This window comes from Mycteria americana, chromosome 3 (assembly GCF_035582795.1).
Source record: "Mycteria americana isolate JAX WOST 10 ecotype Jacksonville Zoo and Gardens chromosome 3, USCA_MyAme_1.0, whole genome shotgun sequence".
Classification (NCBI taxonomy): Eukaryota; Metazoa; Chordata; class Aves; order Ciconiiformes; family Ciconiidae; genus Mycteria; species Mycteria americana.
The window spans coordinates 121,701,151-121,718,248 of NC_134367.1; the positions used below are offsets into that span (position 1 = coordinate 121,701,151).

General features: G+C 38.1%; 1 protein-coding gene across 4 annotated transcripts in view; it reads left to right on the forward strand.

Moving 5' to 3' along the window:
* The first annotated feature begins 1 nt into the window (after nt 1).
* AFTPH (aftiphilin) overlaps nt 2-17,098 on the forward strand; it is a 48,105-nt gene continuing 31,008 nt past the window's right edge. Inside the window, exons 1-2 of one of the 4 annotated variants that reach the window (XM_075496842.1) lie at nt 2-165; nt 12,046-13,846. In XM_075496842.1, coding sequence (XP_075352957.1) covers nt 12,077-13,846 — 1,770 coding nt within the window. In that variant the 5' untranslated portion in view covers nt 2-165; nt 12,046-12,076. The remainder of the gene's footprint in view (nt 166-12,045; nt 13,847-17,098) is intronic. The other 3 variants (XR_012774917.1, XM_075496840.1, XM_075496841.1) reach the window with 3 other exon arrangements.

Sequence of the window (17,098 nt, forward strand, 5' to 3'; positions counted from 1 at the left end):
GGGCCGCAGCGACGCGGTTCCTGTCGCCGTGACATGGGTTCCCCCTCGATGGCGGTTGCCGCGGGAGGCCTCAGATAACCGGCCGCGTCCCCTCTCCCCTTCCCTCCCCCTCCCCGCCTGCCGCCATGCCCGCCCGGGCCCCGCCGCCCCCCGCGCAGCCCGCAGGTAAGAGACGGCGCCGCCGCTACTGCCGAACGGGGGGCGGCTCGTTTCCTCCGGGCCTGGCCGGGGAAGGGCACCCCCTGCCCCGCGGTGGCGGGCGGGGACCCCTCGGGGCTTCACCCGGGGGCCTGCAGCGGCCGGGGCCTGTCAGGGTATCGCGCTCTGCGTCCTTCCCCCTCCATCCTCGGGGGAGGGCGGCGAGGCCGCGCCGCCCTGCCAGGCGGGAGGACTGGGCAGGGGGGTGAAGCCCCGCAGCGCTCCCCCTCGCTGAGGTGCCTCTCCTTCGGCTCGTCCCGCCGCGGCTGGAGCGAGGGGACGGGCCGCGGCAGGGCCGGCCTCGGAGCCGGGCGGCTTTGTCCTTCGGCGGCGGGCCCCGGGCGGGGGTCGAGCGGCGTTAATGTCGCTCCTCGCAGCCGGCGGTTTCCTGTAGCGGCTCCGGGCGGGGTGGCAGCCGGCCTGGGGCGAGTGCCCCGCGTTTTTGTGGCGTGCAGCGGGGCCGCAGCTGGAAGAGGGCTTGGTCGCTTGTGGTGTGGTACAAGAAGTTAAGCTGCTCTGTGTGTTTTGTTTTTCCTGATAAGCTTTCTTTTTTTAAGGGGTATAAAGCATGTCAGTTGCTAAATGCATCTGAAGATGACAGGCTGAAGCAGAGTTATGATTTTTTTAATTTTTTTTTTAGAAGTAACGCCATTCTAAAATGGGACAAAATTGCTGAAATGCTTGCTAGGTCCTGACACTTCAGTTTGCTATTATAAGTGGCTACCTGATGAACCAAAATATTCTTTTTCCTTAGAGAAGACAATTCCTTAAACCAAGAGTTAAACCTTGGGATTCCTTCAAAGCATCAGTAAGGTGGCTTCTTGATGGTGATAGCCCCTTCCTTCCAGCTTCAGCATGGAAATTGAAACCTTCAGAAGTTTGACACTCCTTTAAAAGAAAACCTCTGTTCATAAGTGAAGGGAGTGCACAGAAGAAGCATCGCTGACCAGAGCTGTACTGCTTTGGTTGTATAAGTTTTGTTGTCATGTGTGGTTTGCAGCATGATGTGCTTCATTAGAACTGATTTTTTTCAGCTGTTGAGTTCATGGTAAAGGGAGTTTGGATGCTGTTTTTTAACTGGGCTAGTCCTTGGAGGCAGAACAAAATTAAAAGTATTTCCTCCTTGTTTTATTCTCTGGACATATGAACTAGACTCGGAAAACCAATTAGCCTACTTTAAGCATAAAAATGTTAGGTTGTGTTGTCGGCGCATGCAGAAGTTTGTATGCATGCTCATACACCTAATATGTAAGTAGCGGTTCCTCTTCCTGAAGTTGGAGCCGTACCTGGAGGAATATAATATTAACTGGGAGAGCTGGGGGAAGAGGTGAAGTACCTGTGGCTACTGAGGTTTGTTTGATTTGTTTTTTGGGTTTTTTTTAAACAGTCCTTTCATATCGGTGAAAATAAATAGCATAAATTTGAGGATATGAGGATTTAAACTTTAAAATATGCATTATCTGTATAGTAAAGGGACTTCAGAAAAGCTAATGTGGCTCTGGTGTTTCCATTCCACATGATGTTTGCATAAAGTACACGTTGTATGACCTTCTAAGGTCGTGTGAAAGTATGATCTCTTTTTTTTTTTTTTACTTCCTTAATTTGTTTATAAGTAAGCAGTTGAAGGATCTTGGCCTCAGTAGATCAGTTCATGCTGTCTGATCATTTTATTTTTTAATTTTTATTTTATTTTTGCTCAGATCATGGTTTCATTTAGCAAAGGATTTAATAGTCTATAAAATTCAGTTATACACAGTATTTGTGTTACATATTTCTGTTGATGAAGGCAGCGTGTGATCTTACATTTATACTTAAAAATTTCTTTAGTAACTTTACTAAGTTAATGCAAGCATTTTAACACCCTGATTACATAAAATAATATTCTGAAACTTTCAGTACTTTGAAAAGACTTGTCTTTCACAGTGGAAATAATAGAGCAGCTTAGATGGACTTCTGTCAACTCTTTGCCCTTTCCTCTTGAAATATTCATGGAGCTCTCCTTGCAGATATGTAGTGGTATCAGTTGGAAACCTAGCGGTAAAGAAATTTATGCTGGATCTGTTTGTTTTCACTATACTCAGCAGCATAATCTTTTCTCAGATACTCTTTATCTTTTTCGACAAAATGTCCATTCCTTTCTGTGCTATTGTACTGTTTGACAACTTAAACTACATCTTTGTGAACATTTCACTGCAATGACATGCTAACCCTTTCATGGGGATTCAAAATACTCATAATTTTTCTGGATAGTCCTCTTAAGAGAAGTATCTTATATCTTACTCATTGCTAGGTTTCAGGAGTTTTGTCTGTTAATTTTATTTTTCCTTTGTGTAGAAAACACACTGTGTAAGCTGCTCCTATGCACACACAAAAAAGGCCTTGATATCTGCCGTGTTTGAAAACTGACAGTTTCATTTCCAGTAGACTTTCTTCCATGCTAATGCCCTTTGTAATTAAAGTTTTGGATTGATACTGCAAGGAGTGTTTCTGTATTCATACCAGTTGCAAGGTGATGTAATGAGTCTGCTTCTGTAAGGCAAATAATTTGGATTTTTCAAATCCAAGAGTCCTGTTTTGGAAGAACCACAAGGAAGGGCTAATTTTGTCTTCACTTTAGTATGTTTGAAAGTAGGTACCAAGGGAAGGAAATGTGAAACCTCAAGTTCATATGTTTATTGAAAAGTGATGGAAAATGGATTTTATTCTTTGGAGTATTATGTGTCCCTCCTGTATTGTGTTTTTAATATGAGATAATGTCTGTAGGTGGGATAAATGATGAATAATGTAAGCCTGTTCTTGCTATGTGTGTTTAATTTGCTTCAGTTAGGGGGGGTTTTGCCCTTTTTTTTTTTTTCCCCCTTACCTACTTGTTCTCTGCATGTTGAAGAAAATATTTGTTCACTTAAAAACAAGCAAAAGTTCCAGTAATGGAAGGAAGACCTATGGTTCTCCCTGTGCAACTGTATTTCTTCTGCCAAGCTGTGGGAGAACCTTTCGTATAAGAGTGCACCTCTGGGCAGTTGTAATCTGCTCTTTACTGTAGTCTATGTGAAGTTTGAAGGGTTAATATGTGATGGAGAACATACTGCTCTGTAAATAAATCTCTGAGAACAGTTGACCTTAGGTAATCTAGTTCTAATACTTTCTAATCCAGCATCTTTTTGTCTTAATTTAGAACTGGTTCCCAGCTAACATGTTTGAGGGTAACATCCAGAAATAGATTTTCTCACTGAGTTGAACACTGTTTTAAAAGGAATTTAAGAAATCGTAAGAATGAAAACATCCCAGTTATGTGTTACTTATGACATCTGTCTTTACACATTGTATGGATGTGTGCTGTACATTGGACACAAATATTGTGTTCCCACAGAGCCAGATTTTAAACCTGATTGACTTTCCCAGCCAGTTGTCTTTGCCTATATGAATTAAAAACATGCTTGTTCTTACAACATTTTCCCCCCTGTCTGTTTACAGATTTAGGTACAGACAGTGTCTTTATCTGCAGCTGTTAAAGCAAGTCAGTAGATTTTGAGTTGAAACATTAATTTTTTTTGCTTATAGTAACTTTATAAAAATAATCTGGTCTTTTGGTTTTGGGGAAGTGATGCTATTCTTGGTTAAAAAAAGAGTTTCATGAACTAACACAACATTTAGATTCGTATTTTTCAAATGTTCTTCTGATTCCACAGCTAAGCCAAAATGAAATGGGGAGAAGTGAAACAGCACAACTACTGAAAGTATGTGTTTGATTGCTTCTTTATATAATCTAACAAGTAAGATTTAAAGGAAGATATCTATATCCCACATGTGTTTAAATTTCATATTTGTGCACCTAACTTAGTCTTCCTGTATTGTCAGTGATGAGAGGAAGAGGAGCACTGTCAAAGAGGTTTCAATCTTGTATAGGCTGAATTGTCTGAGGACGCCTGGTGTTTACTGCTGGCCTGGGGAGGGCAGGAGGACAGGAAGAATGAGCTGCCTGAGATAAGTGCCTGAATCCTGATGGCAGTCTCCTGAGTTTTGTTACTTTAATGTTCATTTTACAAACAACATTTTCTAATAGAAGGTGTCTAGTATATTCGGTGTTTGTTGAAACCACAGTAATGTACAGTGGTATTGATTAATTCCAGATGTCGGGTAATGAGAAATAAGGCTTAGATACATTTGCTGTATTGGAACTAAAGAACATTGTTTTCTTCAACTCATATATGTCCAAGCAAAAAAAAGTGCTCTGAAACTCCTGCTTTGGGTAATGGACCTTCTGGCTGTAACAGCATTAGATTCAAAATGGAAAACATTGATTTCTCAGAGGCTTTATGAAGTAAACTTTTTCTTGCTGTATTTTGTTTGCTGGTAACTTATTCCAAAAATAAAAGTAAACTTATTAAACCAATTTAAGAACATATTGATTTCTGCCTGGACAATGACTCTCTCTAGAGTGGATTTGGGTTGTAGAAATGCTGTTTTAACAGACAGGCTCTCCTCGTTTACAATGGCCCTTCTAGAAATAAGTTCTCAGATGCAGAAAGACTGTAAATCCATTTTCCATTGTTCCTAAGCCAATGAAAAGGCAAAGTTATAACAGAAGAGGACAGCTTTTCCTACTGTAAGCCAACATTTTGCTGAAATGAGAAGTCTAAATCTGGTCCTTACTGCGGTATTTTTGGTATCTGCTTGAGGAATTCCTTTGCAGTAGAAGAGTTAAATATTCTTGGAAAGATCAGATGCTAGCAGCTAATGATTTGAATCCATCTCCTTGCCATTGCAAGGCTTTTACTGTAGGGCATTTCAGTAACATTGTCATTTCTGTCACGGACATCTTGATCATGCCATTTCTGATTATTTTGTTTTCTTTATGCTTTAAGTGATGGGTTGCTTAACTCAGCTTTGCTTTCAGTATAATCCACAGCTGAGAGGTTATCCATTGCTTTGCTAATGTTCATCTTAAGTTAAAGGGAACATTCTGCTCTACAAGGAGTTTCTTCTTTTGAGTTTACATGCCTCGGGTATTTCTTTAGAGATATCTTTATTCGTGGCCTCCCAGTTTTTTAGGTCTTATGTAAGAGCCAAACATGCTATTTCAAGTTTTGCCTTAGAAGATGCGCAGAGAAGGAACTATTTATACCTGCTTTTGTGTATTGTAATTACATTGTTCTCTTTGCTGCCATGTCTTTGTTAGACTGTTACTATTATTCTACAGAAAGGTAATGAACGAGGATGTGATCCGTGTATGAGGAAAGCAGGGATTGTTCCCTATTTACTGCAAGCAAATAATAAGATACCCTGGTTTGATAGTAAATGTTTTAGAAACCTAGTTAGTGACTTGAGATAAAAAAAGGGTATGCATTTTATCTTTCCGAATCTTTGCCCTATCAAAACTTAAGTCAACTACTACTCTTATCTTTTCCAGCATTACTGATTTCTGCTTTCTCTCTTCTTTTGAGTGTTTTAAATTAACCTGAGTTACATTCTTAAATTCTTGTGACCTTAGAAAAAAGGTTTAAACCAAGAGCTGCAGTAACAGAATTGAATCTTACCAAATTAATCAGCAATTTTTTTTCTTTAAAATAAAATGTCAATATGTACTCATAACCGTGTTGGTGAATTACATTTATAGTATGACTTTAACAATGGTCTTCTATTTATGATACTGAAATTTGTTCATTAAATTCCTTCATGATGAATATCAAAGTATGAATATAAAGAAACACATGGAAGCAACAAGTTAACTAGTGTTTTCAGCTTTAAAAAAAAAAAAAGTAAAAGTCTGCAGAAAATGGCATCTGAAAGAGAACACAATTCTTTAATAGGTTTTTTTGGGAAAATGATGGACAACTGCATGTCATGAGGAATTGTTGGAAATTCATCATCAGTCTAATATTAAACTATTGTGATCTGAGAAACTTGCTGATACTTGTCAATGTGAATCTGTGATTGTGGCTAAAATAACCCAGTCTAAACATGAACACTTAAACTCTGTCAGATTCTTCACTTCAGGGTGTAAGATCTGATGCCAGAAACCTGGGTTGTTGCGTATTGCAAATCGTAGAAGTAGCTGCTCTATTATGTGCAAGTAAAAACTGTTATAATTTCCTTCAAAGAAAAATCCTTACTATATAGTGTGCTGAAAAATTGGTGGTTTCCATTTGCTTAAAATTTGCATGTTTCAAGAATGTTTAAATGAACAGATAAGTGTAAAAGTGCATGTTAACTTCATAGCTGACTTTTTAAATTTGGGTGCGAATCCCCTCAAACATATGGGGAAGATAAATAATCTGCATATCGGTCATAGATTTGTTCAAATTGTACTTCGAGTTAAATAATGTTTTCAGTTAATCACTTGAAATGCCAGGTTTACAAAATTATATAGCCTAATGTCTTGACCAAGAATATGCGTGAGTAATACATAAAATGTATAAAGTACTACAAAAGATGAAACCACAGTTTCAGATCTTAGCCCCTATTTAAGATGCCAGACAAAGTAGGGATTAAATAAATGGATTAATGAACAAAGTTGTTGTTCTCAGACCTGTGGGTTTTTGCTGTCTTAATGTTCCAGTGGACGATATCAAATTTGGTTCAATAGTTTATGGTTGGCAGGTGGAACACTTTTGAAAGTGGAAAAAAGGGATCATAATGAAATTATTTCTGAAGAAAACTACATTAAGGCTAAAAATTCCCATGCTGTTTTTTATATTGCAAGGAGAATTGGGATTATGCCCCATTTAAAAAAAAAAAAATTATCACTAATTAGTCAGGCAAGGGGATGGGGAATACTGGTATGACTCTTTTCCTTCTGTTACACTCTGACTATGATATTCTTTTGAGTTCTGTAAACAACAATTAAATTGTGTTAACATAACAACCTTACACTCATATATAATACAGGTTCATGCATTTTGGAGCTCTTTAACTTTAGCTTTTAAAACACAGCTGTAACATCATTGGAAATAGCTGACATTTAAAAAAAATATATGTATATACACAAGTCCATATAGTTGATCATGCATTTGGTTCTTATGGGTTAAACTGATTAAACATGTAGTAGACTACCAAACCTATGATCAGATTTTTAAATGCACAAGTAATGTTCCTTGCAGATCCTGTTTTGGCAACTGTTATTGAAACATATGTGGAGCAGAGTATTGTGCTACTGGACTGCAGCTGTGTAAATGATCCCTGTGATGATTTAAAAGTGATTTGAAATGAAAAATTTAAGCAAGTTTCTTCTTCTCTATAGCAGAAAATGCAGGAGAGAACATTTTAGATGGTCAGAGATCTTCCTATATGTTTGATTGGGCTTTGACAGTCTGCTTCACCCCCTGTGCAGCCTCCTCACGTTATCATTGTCCTGTGCTTGTCCCTACTATTCTTGTTCCTTGCCTCCCTTTTTTTATGTTAACTGGAAGGAAAAGAAGTCTTTTCGGTAAATTCCCTTTGACTGTGATGCTTGCTGCTCTCATGTTACGCAGTTTGTTTTCCGAATGCTGCATCTTGGGGTTTTTTTTTTTTTTTTAAGATCATCCTTGCCCCTAAGGATTTTCTCAACTCTATTATGATTTATTTTTAGCTGAGGTTAAGATAATACAGTAAATAGTCAACAAAAAATATGAGTAGAGTTGTTATGAGGGATAATATATGGAAGTATGTCCAGTGCAGCTTAAGAATTAATTTTTCTTGGCATTTCTTGCATGAGATCTTCTGATGTCAAGTGATGGAGCAGTTACTAATGCAGAGCTGAATGTGATACTTCAAATAACTCAAGTGAAAACCAAGTTATACAAGCCTATAAGCCCGAGAAGGTTTAAAAATAAAAACAAAGCATGCATGCTTTTGGTAAAACATCCAGACAAACTTTCTTTTTAATGGGAAAGTTCAGAAGTTTTTTTTTTTCAAGGCTTCTGATTCATGGTGTTAGGATATGTCTTTGAGATACAGTAAAAAAAAAAAAAAAAAAAAAAAAACAAACAAAAAAAAAACCACCAACAACAAACCAACCTTTTCAGTTGGGCTTCATTGTTTAGTCTGAGTTGTGATGACCACAGTTTTGCTATTTAGTTTAAGTAATATTGGCCTATATAATGCATAAATTAGGAGGCTTATCAGCATCCTCCTGCATCTAATTCCTATCCATAAAGCTATGGTAATCTAGGTGGGCCACTGAGCTGGCAGTGCTTCTTAGCCAAGCAAAAGAGTTGTAGCTGATCAAAGTACTTTCCAAGATTTTAGAAAATTTTAGGCTGTAGGAGTACAATATGGATTTATTTTATTACCGAACCAGCAAAACTATACTTCAATGTCATTCTCCATGTACAGGGTTGTAAGTTTGTATATTTGCCAGTTGAAAACAAATTTGAGGTTGCCTCTGTCTTCAGCCTTTTCCTCCCCTTCTCATGACTTCTCATCAATAAAAATAAGGTTTCTGGGAGAGGGGAGGCTGGTCTACCTAGATTTAATTTCCTTTTTACTTGAATATAATTGCTTGCATGACTTGATTATTCTAAAATTGTTTCAAAAGAAGAAAAATCTGTATCCATTTGGACTTATTTTATATATAGTATGATACTTATGTGTTAAACTTGATCTTTATTATTCATACTGCACAGAAAGCTTCACGACTGGGTCTTGTGGACTTCAGAAATCTTGGTTTCAAAATCCAATATATATACTTCCTAGCTTTAACTTGTGTCTGCACACAAGCATTTGACTTAAGCATATAATGTTTTATAGACTACCTGTTTGAGAGTAATTTAGGGATTTTAATTGGGTTTCTGTTTCAAATTTCTGTGGGTTTAGTTATATGGCTTTTTCTTTCCAATGTAAATCAACATACTGTAGAACTGCCATTTTCTATTTTAAAATCTTTTCTTCCTAAACAGCTTTAGAGATGTGTTTTAGAGGGCTTGTACATCTCTGCCTAATAAAAAATAAAACATCTAATCATGTTATAAAATTCCTGTTGAGGTTGCAAGGGCTTCAATCATAGTACTTGGTCTTGGTCAAGGAGCTGCTTATCCCACTCTCCAGTATTATTCCCCAAAAGCCAATTGGAAGTGGTTTTTGTAGGACTTATGTTTTCACCTTCCTTCTTTCCAGCCATTTCATTGTTTCTGTTCAAGCTCTTTTTACTTCTGGGATGATGAAGGTTTATATCTGGTCAGTGCTGTCCTTGAAATAGTGTTGAGGGGTTTTTTGTTTGTTTCAAGAACTAGTTTCTTGCCTTTACAGTCTCTTCAGCTTTTGTCACATGGGGTAAGGTGATAAATACCGTGTCAACTGAATTTTCCAAATAGGTGTAACAATTCTTGTTAAATTTCAGGAGGTTTAATAATAAATTTATGCTATCGTCTACTGAGATTCAACTGGAGACTCATGAACTCAAATTTAGTTACAAGCGATGATTTGTTATAACCAAGTAAACCCACTCCTTTTTTAATTTAAAAAAAAAAAAAAAAAAAAACCAAGAAATCCTTTCCCTTTTCCAGGAATTAGAGGGGGAGAGGGAGTGAGTCCCATCCCGATTGATGCAGTTTTCTCTGTCCTTACTCCTAAATGTCAGTGTGTTACTAAAGAGCTACTGATTCATGACCCTAGGAATCATGAATTCCAGATAGAATGCCATTCACTGTTCTACCAGCTACCCTGTAGCTTTAAATAGTGCTATCCCCAAGATAAGGTACCTTGAGATGAGCACAGCTAATATATACCAATATCTACCTAACCAGTCTTTTTTTTTCCTACAAAAGAACAACCAGCACTTCTACCTACCAGGGCGTATCTTTGTGTATAGCATATGGATCTTCCTCTGCAGTAAAACATTCAGAAAGCAATTGTAGTCTGGATATACTGGGTGTTTAATGTTAACGTTGATGGTTGACCACAGTAAATCTTGGAAATTTGGATATAAGGAAGGAACGGCTGCTCTGATGGTTACAGAGAGGAAATGCTGATAACTTATTTAGTGGATTGAAAACCCAGAAGCTTGGAAGGTGAACAGGTTGGAGTAATCTCAGTCACTCTCACTCAATCTCAAGTGGAAACTCAGTCACACTCTCAGACATCTTGGAAAGGATCTTTACATTCATGTATGACATTAAACAGCAATTGCTAGACCTCGATGTAAAAGGGAGAGTGCTCTTGAGAGATGAAGCCTCTGAGATAAGAGTGAAGCTCTTCTCTCAAATACCTTGTTAAGCAGCTGGTGCTGAGTAAGCCTATGTGGGAGCTTGTTGACAACTTATTCTTTATTCTAAACAAAATTCCTTTGCAGTCTTCTTCAGTTTGCATGTGATGTTACAAAGTACTTCATGGTTTCATCTGATAAGCATGATGTTCTTTTATAACTGCAAAATACCCTTTAAAAAAAAAATTGTAGGTATGTTAGTCACCTTAAAGATGCCAGACTTTTCTGGCAAATACCAAGAGTTGTTTGGCTCAAATGCTGTGGTATGTTGTGCTTGAGAAGAACTACAGAGCTTCATTTGTTGTTGTTTTACCCTTTGTGTGCTGCTGTTCAGGTGCATGTACGGAGTCATTTGCTAAAGATGTTGGAGTTAAGGGTCATGTTTTATCTGTGTTTCAGAACTAGTATTGTAAAGTCTGCACTTATTTGGTGGTTAGAAATTCAAATATTTGCTAATATGTATAGGTTGTTTCCACTCTTTCTGTAGATAATGCTTAGTATGTTGTTACGATTTAATCATGGCAGGTGTCATTTGAAATGGAAAGAGCTTGGTCGTAGCTCTCCCTTTAAGGGCTATAAGGTATGAACTGGTTAAGCGATGTGTACAGTTGTGAATCTACAAATAGTAGTAGTTATTGCTTTGTTAATTACACACAATAGTGAAAAAAATCAAGATTACTCTTTAGGAAAGAAAATTTTCTATCCATACCTTGCTTGTTACTGTAATGGTTTGCAATGTTAAGATGGAGTCTTTAATCTGTTTCCGTCTAGGCCATGGGAATACTTTCTTCTTTCTTTTTTCCCTCTGATTTAGTGATTTGCGTTTAAATATTTTATGGATAATCTTGCTCTGTTCTGCTTTTGAGGATAAGCTTTGATGGAGAAGTTTGTTTTGCTCTAGGCTTTGCTGGTGCTCATAATGGCATTTCCCAACTGGCGGTTCATAAGACAAAAGCAGGCTGGCGGCAGCAGCTGTGGAGACAGCACATGTTGGCTCGCAGTTATGAAACTCAAAGAACGGGGAGACCTAACAGAAACCCATGAATTGGTAGAAAGAAACTTAAACAGTAGAGCAGCAGATCATGGCTAGTGATTATAACAGCAGTTCCTTCCTCCACTTCTTCACTGTTTCAAAGCTTAAGGAAGCATCTTTCAGAGTCTTCGGAGCTACTGTCTGAAGGTGCCTTAAGTACATGACTGTTGAGGCATAGTCCATCAAGTGGCTTAATTTCTCTTGCACAGTCAGCTGAGCGCACTAATGAGTGTGGGAAAAGATGGACCAGGGTCATTAGCTGTTTTATGAATTGCTGATGATGGGAGGTAGAGAACTGATGGATTAAAACTCAGATCAGTTGTGTTGGCATGTTGCACAACAGCTCAAGACAAACATGATTCGTGTTCTGGCATTTCAGCGCTGTCTGCTGAGAATATGGTCATGTCGTAGTTTACAAGAGACTTGAACTGTCCTCAGTAGATTCTTTGACTTCTAAAACGAAAGAATTGGTTAGAAAATGGTTTTTGGGAATGTTCCTTTCTCATATCTAATATGGACATTGACCTATACGCACACTTTTAAAATAAAATGTGAAACAGTAAAAATAAAAAATATGAGATTTTAAAAAGCTAGCCAAATTCTAATATACTTCTTTTTTTCCCTATTACAGAAATACATTAACTTTGAAGTGGAACTAAACAATGGAACCAGATATCATTCGAATGTACTCCTCATCCCCTCCACCACTAGACAATGGAGCTGATGATGATGAAGATGAATTTGGAGAATTTGGAGGATTTTCTGATGTAAGCACTGCTGGTGTAGCTTTTGCTGATTTTGATACACCGGACTACAGTCATCCAAAGGAGGAGTTTATACCCACAAATCATTTCATCCCACTTCATGATTATTCTGACAATGTAGCTAGCATTGCAACTTTCACATCTGTTAAAAATGTTAAAGATAAAGACTGCATTGCAGAGCTTCCTACTTTTACTAAGGAACTTTCTGATATGTCAGCTACTAGTACCAGCAAAGAAAAATCTAAGTTTAGAACTTCAGGTACCACTTTAGAAGATGTAAACAAAAGAGGGGAACAAAGAGACAACACTGGGAAATCAGAGGGTTTTTCTTCTCATGTCATTAGAACTGATATAGCAGTTGAGACCCAGGATGAGCAAATAGATGCTTGTAATGGTGAGAAGCTTCCATGTCTAGAGATTCTAACAAATGGATTTGCAGCATTGGACCCTGTAAATCCTCAGGGAACAGAAAATCTAGACAGTATCAGTGACTCAAAGGGACTGAAAACTGTTAGCACTCATAGTACTGAGAAAAAATTGAACTCAATGCCTAGCTCAGGTGAAGACTTTGCAGATTTTGCTACATTCTCAAACAAAAAACCAATCCATTTAGAGGGAACAGGACCTACAATATGCAGTGTTCTTAATGAAAGAGACTCTCTGAGCATTCAGGAGAACAACAGAATAAACAGAGTAAACTTTATTGAAGAAGAGGTTTGCATTGCAGAAATTAGTTGTGAACAGGGTCCCTCAGCACTGGAAGATAATGAATTTGTAATTTCTAGTACATCTCAAACAACTGGAAGTTCAATATGCACTACTGAAAATGGAGAACGCAGTGGGAGGAGAAGACAACATGGCACAGAGAATGGGAAAGATTTTACTAGGCCTGATGACTCCTTGGGAACAGAGGACATCAAGGCTGATAAGATCCAAAGCCTAAGCAGTGATCTTGCAAGAGAAAAATTGGGTGATTCTGAAGATCTTAAGGATGGTGGAAGTAGTACTGAAGTTGTAGCTTGCAGTGACACACATGATGATGATTTTGGTGATTTTGGTTCAGTCAGCAGTGCATCTCCTACCTTCGTTAATGCTCAAGAATCGATAAATGCTCTAGATTTAGAAGGAACTTCTGAACAGCCCGCACATATTAGCAAACCTAATGATGAATTTGGTGAATTCAGGGACACAAGTACTGTTTCTCAGCAGCCAGCAAGGTTGGATCAAGCTGAACTAAATCAGACTGCTGACACTTTAGAATGTGATACTACCAGTAAAACTTCTGGCTTAGACTTCCAGCATACTACTGAGGTAGAAAATGGTGATGATAGTGAATTTGGAGAATTTGATTCAGTGCCAAAACCTCAAGATGAGAGTGTTGCTTTTCAGGACTCTGACGACTTTGCGGACTTCAGTTCAGCAGGTTGTAACCAGGCTACAGACTGGAATGCTTTTGGAGATGAACAGAAAGACAGCTGTTCTTGGGCTGCCTTTGGAGATGAGCAAGCTGGTGAATCTCATCACAGAAAAGAGACATGGCAGTCACATAGGACAGATGCATCTGCCAGGACTGATAGTCCAGTATTACACAAGACTGACAGTTTTGCTTTAGCATCTGTCCAAGGAACTACCAGTAAGCAATCTCAAGAGCCAGCACCTTCAGTTCAGGTAAGGGTGTTCTTGATTTTATTCAGTCTTGTTCTGGCCTTGTGCATACAGCTCTTCCTGGTTCCTGCTTCTGCATACAACAAATGTTTGGATAGTCCTTGTTTGTCTTGTGGGAGAGATTTAATTTGGTGGGTGAGACAGGCTGGTATGAAATAGTGCGCTGTGTTTGCATCTTGTCTCTTTTGCACTGTTACTTCCTGCAGAAAAATGAGCCGGATATGCTAGAACTTGTATGCATTTGTTTTGATGATTATATGTGTTCCTTTACATAAACTGATCAAAGGAATAAACCATCATAAACATTTCAGAGCCTGTGATAGTTCTTCCTTTGCTTCATAGTTTACTGCCTTGGTGGGGGGGGGGGAACTCTGATGTTGCCTTTTCATAAAGTAGTGGTGTGACTGGAAGCTGAGATTATTGGTTCCCAAAATTTTTCATCATGATTGTCTGTCATGTTTTCAAAATCTGATTTAAAATGATGACTCGATTTGTAAATAGCTGCACTCACTTGCTTAGAGCAGAGCGCATGATAAAATATGACCTATGGAGTTCTGTCTCTGGTATTGCAACTCCTGGAATAGGGAAGTTAACCATTTAAAAGTTATTTAAAAATAAGTCTCTGTTATACACTAATTGTGGGAAGCTCCACGTTATAGCAACATCACAAAAATAGGACTGATGATTTCTTAAAGCTGCTGCTATATCTAATTAGGAGTTTTGGGGAGGGTGAAATAGATTTAATTCTTACCCCCACCCCCTAGTGTTTCTATCTTAGTTGCTAAGTATGTATTAATTCCTAATTAATTCCTTCCTAAGTCTTTTCACCAGTCATCTTTGAGATCTGTGCTTGTTTATACATAGATAACTTTTTAATATCACTTTTACACAATTCAGAGCAACAATTTGAGTTTAAAATTCTCTTCAGTGCTTCTTTTTAATCATGCCATCCCATGCGAGTAGTTCAGAGTATGCTCTGTCTTTTTGAAATGTGCAGCAACACCAGCAATACAGGGTATTAGTGGTAATATGTGTCTAAAAGGTTTGGATCTTCTCTGGTAGTCAAAGGAAATGAGGTAAGTCCTTTCTTCCAGGACCTTGTGTAGGCTTGGCCTACTTTCTGTAGAGGCAGCCCTGCCTCTTTCTGTTTCCTGCCAGTGACAGGTGAAGTGGCTTTTCAGAAGAAAGTTCTGCCAGCCAGAGGTTTGCAAGCATCAGCAAATGGAATGGAGCTTTTGGGGCTTAGCTCTGATTTCTTGTCACATTAAAAGGTGTGAGCCTCAGCTCCTGACACATCCTTCTTGCTGTTTTGTGCAATGACTAACACTCTGAATTTCAAAGTGGCTTCACGAGCCTAAAAAAGACTCGCAAGTGAACCTGCAGGTGGATTTTTGTGTCTGTGTAAAACCTTGCTCATCATCACCTGAATGTGTGGGTCAATTTCTCAAGTTGAAAGCACAAATCTCTTGTTAACTATTCTGTTGGTCATTCACCCATAAAATTGGAGAGTACTAAGGTCATTAGTGCAATTAACCTAAATTGTTCCTGTTGCCACTTGAAAGACTGTCCAGAATCTGACAAAGAAATGAGGTGGGGAGGTGAGTCTAGTAAATCATCCATTTTTCTAGTTAATCATGCTATTAAGGGATAGTCTGAAGGTTTCAAACATTTATTTTTACTTAGAATTTTCCATAACTTTATGATGGAGTTTCAATAGAAAACACTTCTGAATGTAGATGTTTATAAAAGCGGAACATTCAGAGTTTCTGTAATTTTTTTTTCCCCTCCCCAAGTCTGCCTTAACAAAAGATAAAAGCCAAGTTACAATGGAAGTTCTTAGGTGATCTGTCATGAAGTCATACAGTAGTTTGGTTAGATTGTAAAGCAAGTTTTAAGACATAAATATTTTTTTAATTCCTTCTCTTCATACTACAACCATTTGTGACTGACTGGATATAAAGTGATGTTCTGCCTCCCCTGCCAGTGAGGAAGTACAACCCAAAGAATGTTTCACACAAATAAGCTGTAGAGGAAGTTGAGCTGGATATGTTCTCTCTGTTGCAATAGTTTCCTTAGCCTTGCAATGACTTTTAGTTGCTATATTTTTTTCAGTTACCCTTAAAACAATAGTTACACATTTTCAAAACTTACTTTGTATTCTGTAAGTGCTTTAAGTTTTGGAAGGGCCTATTGAAACCTTTTTACATTTAAAAAAAATGCTTTGTTTTAATCTTAAGTAGTAATTCTGTTTTTAATCCATTGAGCCACAGTTTAGTAAATTACAATTAGAAACATTGAGATTAGTTGAGTCAACACGAGCCAGCGTGGTCCCAGTACTTTGAGGAATCTTAGTAAAATTAAACTCAGATTTTGATTGGCTTCCTTACTTTTGCTTAAGAGGATGTCACTGAGGTCAAACCACAGAATACAGCATTTTAAAGTATTTGCTGATCTTCTGTTTCCCATGTATTAAAGTTGAGTTCTGGAGCTGTTTGAGGCAAAAGCAGAAACACTTGCATGCGAAATAAAGCTAGGGAGAGGTAAACGAACAGTTTATTACCCTGACCAAAGAAGGATAGGGAGGAGTAGATGACCTGTATCAAAATATTGCTGGCAGATCTAAAAAGCACTTGCTGTAGCAACTTAAAGGGATCAGGCTGTGCAATGGAGAAATACTGCATGTGTTAGACACTTGAGATAGATGTGAAAATCGAGACCTTGGCTTAGGCTAAAGGTAGACTGGGATCATTTACAAGATACTGTGTACCCTTGATCTGTAATATTGAGGCTAGGAGAATCACTGTAATGTGGTAGTGAAATAATTTGAATGGTGCATAAACAGACCTTAATGTAATTCTTTACTTTTCAGTTTTCTGCCTTTGTATACCTAGCCAGCAACATTACTGTTTAAATGTGGAAATTATGTATACAGCAATTTTCATTCATCCAGAATGCAGCATGAAAGGAAAATTATTTACCAGTAGCTCAGGTTCCCTTGCCAGTGGTCTCTGTGTATTTTCCTTTCTGTTTCTTTAGTTTGTGTATTCTGGATGTGCAGGCAGCAGCAAAATTTTGTGCTTTCTGCATATGGTCTTAATCGTAAGGTATATGTCAGGCAAACTCTTAAAGATTGTGGATTTGGTATAATGTTTAATTAAAAATTAGACTTTGCTTGAGTTCAACTAATTCAGTTTTTCTTACAAAATACAGAACGTAAAAGAAGAAAGTAAGGGGGGAAAAGGCCACAAAAATGAC